Consider the following 7,786-nt stretch of genomic DNA (forward strand, 5'->3'; position numbering starts at 1 on the left):
CAGTAAGAGTAAGTGGTATAGTGAAAAGTTATGCTTTATGTGTTTGTTTTTTCTGTTTTTGTATAAGGACCTGTACGAGAACATTCCACTTTCTGATTGAGTTTCACAGCTCTGGTTAGACATGAATTACACGGATATGCTTTTAAAGCTCATTTTCGGTTTGGAGGCCGACTTACTAAAGGACTTACTAAAGGAAAGCCATAAAGTTTGTAATGTCTGGGACGAATACTTATTTCCCTTTCTGCTCTTACAACAATTTCTGTTTTGAATTTTGGTGTCTGTTACCGTAAATTCTTATGCACAACTTCTTTATAAATCTGTTTTAGATAAACCATAACCAGTGTTTGCCAAATTGCTCCTTTTTTATTGTTCTTTCGGATTTTTTTACCTTCAATGGTTGTGACTGGCTTTAGTTACTCAGAAGCTCCTTATTTTTTGTGTTATAGACGTTTGGCAGTCGCCCATCCTTATGTGCATATCGATGTTTTAGACCTCAGCTGTGCGCTGTAAACACAGAGAGTGCACATGCATGGCCGAGCGCTTGGCCAGACGGATTGCGTGAGACTTTTTTACTGCGTCTGCAGAGCTTTTCAAGAAAAACATTAGATAAACAGATTGTGCCGGCCTGTGGAACAGGGGTAATGTCTGATTCTGATCGTTTCGAGTGTTAAGACGCCTGCTCAGAGCAGGGCACATGGTCAAGAACGTCTAAATTATCCTCCCCACAATACCACAACCCCCAAAAAAGCCTCAGCCACCCGCCCCCTACCACCTCCAACGACAGCCAACTATTCAACAACTAACCAAACTGGCTGTACCAGCAATGCTCTCAGTCGCTTTCTGTTTTTGCCTATTTTATGTTTGTCTGACTCTTTCGTTCTCACTCTTGGCCTCCCTGTTTTCCCTGTGACTTTTGATAGTGTTTTTCCTGGAGTGGGAAACGGCTGCATGTGAGAACTAGGAGGAAGCAAGTTTTTTATCGAGTGTAAATACAGATGCTCACACAGACATGACTAATTATACAGGCTCGCTCATGGTTGTTGGGACTGCACATCCTTATGCGGCAGTAAAATAAGATGGCAACCGCAGCGCTATAAGCTCAAGGTGGCGAAAAAGCATCGCACTACACTGTACACCGTAGGAGGGCTTCAAGGTCGGAGCAAAGCCCAAAATTGTCCTGCTGGAGCCAAGCAGAGCCCCGAACCGAAATTCCAGTAAGAACAACAATAAAAATGAAAATCGAAAATGATAAAAGAGGGAAACGCCAGTGAACCACAGTGAATTAGGCAAAGCAAACAGGCGCAGAGTGCCCTAACTTTCCACCATTTGCATGCTGCATTTGCAGACTTCCTTTGAAGTAAGCACAGACATTTCATGTCATGACAAAGACACTTCACATAAGTACACAAGTAAACTTTGGTCTTCCCTTATTCATTCATTTTTTTAAATATATATTTAAGGAATTTGTTTGTTTGTTTGAGAACTGATAAATATGTTATATAAACTGTGGTTTAATATAAAATTAACCTAGCATGAAAAGCAGCCCCTATATAAATGGGAATTTTGGCCTGTCTGGCATTAAAGGTCTTGACCTTTTTGACAGTATCAAACAGTCAGAATAAAAATTTTATTATTTCTCATAATTAAAAAATATTTACATATTACTTTGACATAAATGTCAAATTGATATTGAATTCATTGTATACATTTATTTAATTATAATATTAGTGACCAAATATTATAATATCAAATGTATAATATTTTTGATAATTTAGCATTAAATACATAGTCCAATTTAATAGACTGTGTGTGTGTGTGTGTGTGTTATGTTTATTGCTACGGGGGAAGAAATCGTATTATTTCTCATAATTAAAAAATATTTTCATATTACTTTGACATAATTGTCGAATTGACATTTCATTTATTTTAGATATTTATTTAATTATACTTGTAGTGACCAAAAATTATAACAACAAATGTATTATATTTTCGATAAATTATTTTAAATAATTTTTTTAATATATAATGAAATATATGTTATGTTTATTGCTAGGAGAAAAACTATCAAAAGTTACACAAATTAATGTTTTATTGTATTTAGACATCCATAACCACTAACACTTACAAAAATATAAATAAATACATTAAAAAAATAAACATTTGTAATATTTAGTTTACTCTCCTTAAAATGTTTCGTACCCTACTCATGGAAAGTGTCTCAAATGATTACTGTCTCTGATATGGTCCTTACAGGAGCCTCTTACTGTTTAAACTGTGAAAAGGGTTTATATTTGAGAAAGGGGCACCATTAACCTTTGTTTAGAATTTAAAGAGGTTCTTGCTGAGCTGTGGCATTGTGGAGAAAGTTGATCTGACCTGTGGGTCTCATGCTTGCAGATGCAGTCGGGCTGACTAGTGGGTTTCTGTGTTCAAACCTGTGGTTACGGGAGAGAGTTCAGCTGTCACAGCACATTGAAATAGGAAGTGAGGTAGGTTATGATTGTGTCTTGGCTTGGCCAGGTCCACCGAGAACGGCAAACCAAAACCTGTGAACTGTGAAGGCCACGGATAGGATGTCCATGTGCTTTTGGACAGAATTGAAGATCAGCAGACTTTAAGCTCCATCCCTCAGGCATCGCAGGTTCAGCACTCTTGGGAGGACACAGTGTGCAGAAATAAAGGACTGGGAGATGATTCAGTCAATAAACTACCTGCCATATTCAGGCAGAGCCCAGGACAGCTCACCCAGGTGTGATGTCTAAAAGAGACCACAAATGGTCATAAATGAGTTGTAGGTCTTAGACCAGATTCTTAAGATGAATAATCTAATGACACTAATGAATTTGCTTGCTTTGTTATACAAAATAAAGACTTGTATAGTATTATATGTAACTAGTGTTTTATATTTGAAACAACCCAATAAATTCAAGGCAAGGGGTTTAAGAAAAGTTGGAGGTTATCTGAATTTATGGTAGTTAATTATGATGACGTTTAAGAACATTCAAGAATCTGATTTAAGTGTTTTGAAATTCTTAAGTTTTGACTTTAAAAAAAAAGATATCAATATTCTTATAAGCATTCTTGGAAATAAAAAAATATGTGTAACTTTTTTCTTAAAGGGGTCATATGATGTTGCTAAAAAGAACATTATTTTGTGTATTTGGTGTAATTAAATGTGTTTATGCGGTTTAAGGTTAAAAAAACACATTATTTTCCACATACTGTACATTATTGTTTCTCCTCTATGCCCCGCCTTTCTGAAACGCGTCGATTTTTACAAAACTCATCGGTCTGAAAAACGAGGTGTGCTCTAAAGAATATCTCTTTGGATTTGAGACTTTAGTCTTTGCAACTTTACAGATCTTCTTTATGAACCAAGAGCTTATAACACTCCAAAGAGAAAGGAAAAATTGAAATTGCATCATATGACCCCTTTAAGAAAATATTAAGAAAATGTGTATTTATTTATTTTAAATATAGAAATAAGTTTATTTTATATTATATATTAATTATCCTATATTTATTTATTTTATTCCCCACAAAATTAAATTCTGTCACCATTTACTTACAAACACATTTGTTGAAAAGAGGGGAAAAAGATTTTAACTCACTCTCATGTTATTCCAAACATGTGACTTTCCTAAAACAAGATATTGAGAAGAATCTAAAAATCAAAAAAAAAATGTAAAAATCTTTTATATTGCATAGAAGAAAGATTGTTATACAGGTTTGGAACGACATTATTTGTTTATTTGTTATCATCTGTCAATGATGACAAATGTTACTTTTTGACTGAACTATCGCTTTAAGAATGTTTTAAGAATCAGCCCAGTTCTGATGGGTTTACAGTAAAAATGCTAAATGCAAAGAATAAAATGCAACTAAGCGTATAATCATGGATGATTAAGATAAGAAAATTTGTCAGCTTTTAAAATGGAAGAGAAAGCAGCAATTGAGATCAACTGGTATGTAATCCATGAAAGCACGTAAAAAAAGAGACATTCAAGACAATGTGGATGTTCGACGCTCAAGAGAATGCAAGATTAGACAGAAGTAATCTGACATCCTCAATATCCCCACTGTTAGATCCTAACTTGATGCCATCAGCACCCCTCGTCTCCGAGCCAGTGCTCTGTCCCATGCACCTGATCAAATGTGTGTAAATATTTGGTGCGAGTAACATGAGGATGAAATTATCATTCCTTCCTGCAGTAAATTAAAGCAAACATCTGCAGCTGTCTTGGGGAACGACTGGTTAAACAAACGCTGAGGCACTGAGCCCTACCTAGGCTTTGGCATCTGTACCTCATCGCCCAGGCGTAACTTGTGTGGGGTCAATAACTCTACCCAGTGACCCGTCTGACAGCCAGCCGTGTAGGAAGATCCTCTTGGCTTTTGTTGTAAGCATCTCTGAAGGCCCTCGAGTGAAACCATGTACGTCTGACAAGGCTGCTTTTCTGCACCAAAATACTGAACCCATAGATTCTGTGATTTTTCCACGAAGTACTGAAACAAGGCCTAAAATAACATTTCACTTCTAAAGTTTAACCTGAAGGGCTTTACTTCTGCTTTTTCAGTTTTGGACCAGTGTTAGGGGTTATTTTCTCAGTGTTTTGTAGCCTATATGGTAGCCGAGAAGGCCTTTCATGTGTTGTATCCCGTGCCAGGCATCGCTGATCAGGCTAGCACATGGAGAGCTGTTTATGTATGCCACTGTCACTCAGTATTACACCTATTGGCAGTAATGCTGACTGGCGTAGGACTTTGAAATCCAACCGAGCACATTGGTAAGGCCAACATAAACGGGAATGTGAAGAGAAACTGAATGGGTATCCAAAAATGATTAGGAGTAAAGAACATGGAGTAAAGAACTCAGCCTTTGAAAGGAGATGAAAACATGTGCAGTGAGTAACGTATGCCTGCTATAACACCCAGCAAAAAGATGATATTTCTTGGCCTGCACAAATTCCATTGGTGATTTTCCACCAAAATAAAAGTTTAAATTAAGACATCCATAAATATTAGTATTGTAATTGTGCAGTTGCAATGTAACAAAAATATTACATTATTATTTTTCTTAAATATTCTATTTTATTTACAGTAAAATAGTATGAATAGTAATATTTCTTATTTTTTTAGAATTTTTATATAAAAATAATTATTATTATTGTTGTTTTGTTGTTGTTGTTGTTGTTGTTGTTGTTGTTGTTGTTGTTGTTGTTAATAATAATAATAATAATAATAATAATAATAGCCATACTGATATATAATCACAACATTTTGGCCACATTGTGCAGCCCTACAAACAAGCACAGCAAATTTGGAATTGTCTATCAAATTTTAAATCACAACTTTTATTAGCAATTTTATTTCTTTTTCCCCCCAAATCATGCAGCCTCATTTAGCAGCCTTATTAGGGTTGTGAAAGAGTATAAATAGCCTTAATGTGTTAAATATGGCCTAAACACTTTTTTTTTTTTAAATGATTGTTAGCTAAAATACCAGTTGATTGATCTAAACGCAGTGAATCAATGATCTTTCTCTCTTTGCAGCTTGAAAGCCAGTGACAATGCTGACAGTGCTCTGTGTCCTGCTAACGCTGGGGAATCATGCCCTGGGGGCAGGTTACGCCCCCATGCCTCAGATGAAATATGTGCAGCCCATGATGAAGGGGCCTGTTGGGCCACCCTTCAGAGAAGGCAAGGGCCAGTATCTTGGTAAGTGTTTGCAATTAACAAAATCATCCATCTATCTATCATTATATCTTTTTCCTATCCATCCTGCCATCCATTCATATTAAAAAAATAAAATAAAAAATAAACTTTTCTTTTTAAATACAGTATATTTTAAAATCTAATTTTTCCTGTGATGGCAATTTTTCCTGATTTGCTGCTCAATAAACATTTCTTACCTTCTTACCTAAACATACTATTTACCTTTTTCACTTTCCGTATTTCTCAGCAGTGGAAGTCGTTATAGTTGGGTAAATTTCTGTAGTGGTGAATGGGAGGCTAGGCCTACAAAAATATAATTTTTTACAGAAAAAATCCACAATAATGTTTTCACGACTTTTAAAAAGAGGAAAAAATAGAGAGAGAGAGACTGATAACAGCAGTCAGAAGAGAAAACGATGTTGACATTTCAGTTTACCTTCAGTTTACCTTCACTTCCATAGACGCTGTATTAGAGACAGCCCGTATAGTTTTTTTGTGATTTAATGCAAAGGTAATACAAAACAAAGTAAATTGTTATAAATGTACATACAATTTTTTTTTTATTAAAATGTAAAAAACTTTGCTGGATTTGCGATGCGGATGACAGTTAAAACGTAATATCACAGTCTGCGAAAAGGGTCCATTATTATTAATGTTCAGGATTCTTTAATAAATAGAAAATATCAAATAAAAGAACAGCATTTATTTGAAATAGACATCTTTTGTAACACTATAAATGTCTTTACCCTCATTTTGATCAATTTAACGTGTCCTTGCTGAATAAAATGGTTAATTTATTTAAAAATTAAATCTTACTGACCACAAACTTTTGAACGGTATGAGGTAACAACATGAACATGCCTAAAAATATTATGTACACTCGATTACACCACATCTGATGCCCATTTATATAAGAATTAGTTCTGGTCAGACAACACAGAGAATCTTTACTGTTCGTATCACTCTATGTGTATGTGTTTGTTAAGGACATATTGTAAGTGTCTGCATTAGTGGAGATTTTTCAGTGACTCTTTCTTGCAGTATACATTGTTACAGCTGTAGGTGGCACAGAGTGTCTTGAGTGAGTCATTTGAATCATTCATTCAGCTGATTTGTTTAAAAAAACAGATTCATTCAGGAGCAAAATAAGTGGCTGTCTTTAAGAATGAGTCATGTGAATAAATCACTCAATTAATTAAAAAAACAGCTACTCACTCATAAAGACACCTATTTCGTGAACAAATTAATTTGGTTGGTTAAACTGGATTGCAAGAGGTTAGTGAGTAAGAATCAGTTTAGTTTAAAAGCTGATATGTGACCCTGGAGCACAAAACCAGTCTTAAGTCGCTGGGGTATATTTGTAGCAACATTGTATGGGTCAAAATTATAGATTTTTCTTTTATGCCAAAAATCATTAGGATATTAAGTAAAGATCATGTTATATGAAGATATTTTGTAAATTTCCTACTATAAATACATTAAAACTTAATTTTTGATTAGTAATATGCATTGCTAAGGACTTCATTTGGACAACTGTAAAGACGATTTTCTCAATATTTAGATTTTTTTGCACCCTCAGATTCCAGATCTTCAAATAGTTGTATCTCGGCCAAATATTGTCCTATCCTAACAAACCATACATCAATGGAAAGATTATTTATTCAGCTTTCAGATGATGTATAAATCTCAATTAAAAAAAATTGATCCTGATGACTGGTTTTGTGGTCCAGGGTCACAATTGATAATATTACTGAATGTGAATAGTCTTTTCCGACATGATTTGGCTAAAATTGTGCCTCCACATGCATCACAGTTTCATCCTGTAAATTGAACGCTATGTGTTGTGTTTCTAGGCCGAGCTGAATGATTTGAGAGGCACCATCATTAACCTGCTGGATCCTCCGCCGGAAGTCGCTGCGCTCATCAATAAACTGGACTTCGCCATGTCCACCTACCTGCTGTCTGTCTACCGTCTGGAGTACATGAGGTACACCGGATCTGTTGAGCAGGGGACTGTTTTAGACCAGTGTTTCCCAACCGGGGTGCCGTCTGTCGAGAGCAGGGGTGCCGTG

The 7,786-nt window shown here is 35.4% G+C and overlaps 1 protein-coding gene across 1 annotated transcript in view; it reads left to right on the top strand.

Annotated features, from left to right (window-relative positions):
- The window catches only part of LOC107724334 (collagen alpha-2(VIII) chain-like), a 64,567-nt gene that overhangs the window by 43,512 nt on the left and 13,269 nt on the right, over positions 1 to 7,786 (top strand). Inside the window, exon 2 of the mRNA XM_016533213.1 lies at positions 5,553 to 5,717. Coding sequence (XP_016388699.1) covers positions 5,570 to 5,717 — 148 coding nt within the window. The 5' untranslated portion in view covers positions 5,553 to 5,569. The remainder of the gene's footprint in view (positions 1 to 5,552; positions 5,718 to 7,786) is intronic.

Source organism: Sinocyclocheilus rhinocerous, unplaced genomic scaffold (genome assembly GCF_001515625.1).
Source record: "Sinocyclocheilus rhinocerous isolate Xijiao unplaced genomic scaffold, SAMN03320098_v1.1 scaffold574, whole genome shotgun sequence".
Lineage (NCBI taxonomy): Eukaryota > Metazoa > Chordata > Actinopteri > Cypriniformes > Cyprinidae > Sinocyclocheilus > Sinocyclocheilus rhinocerous.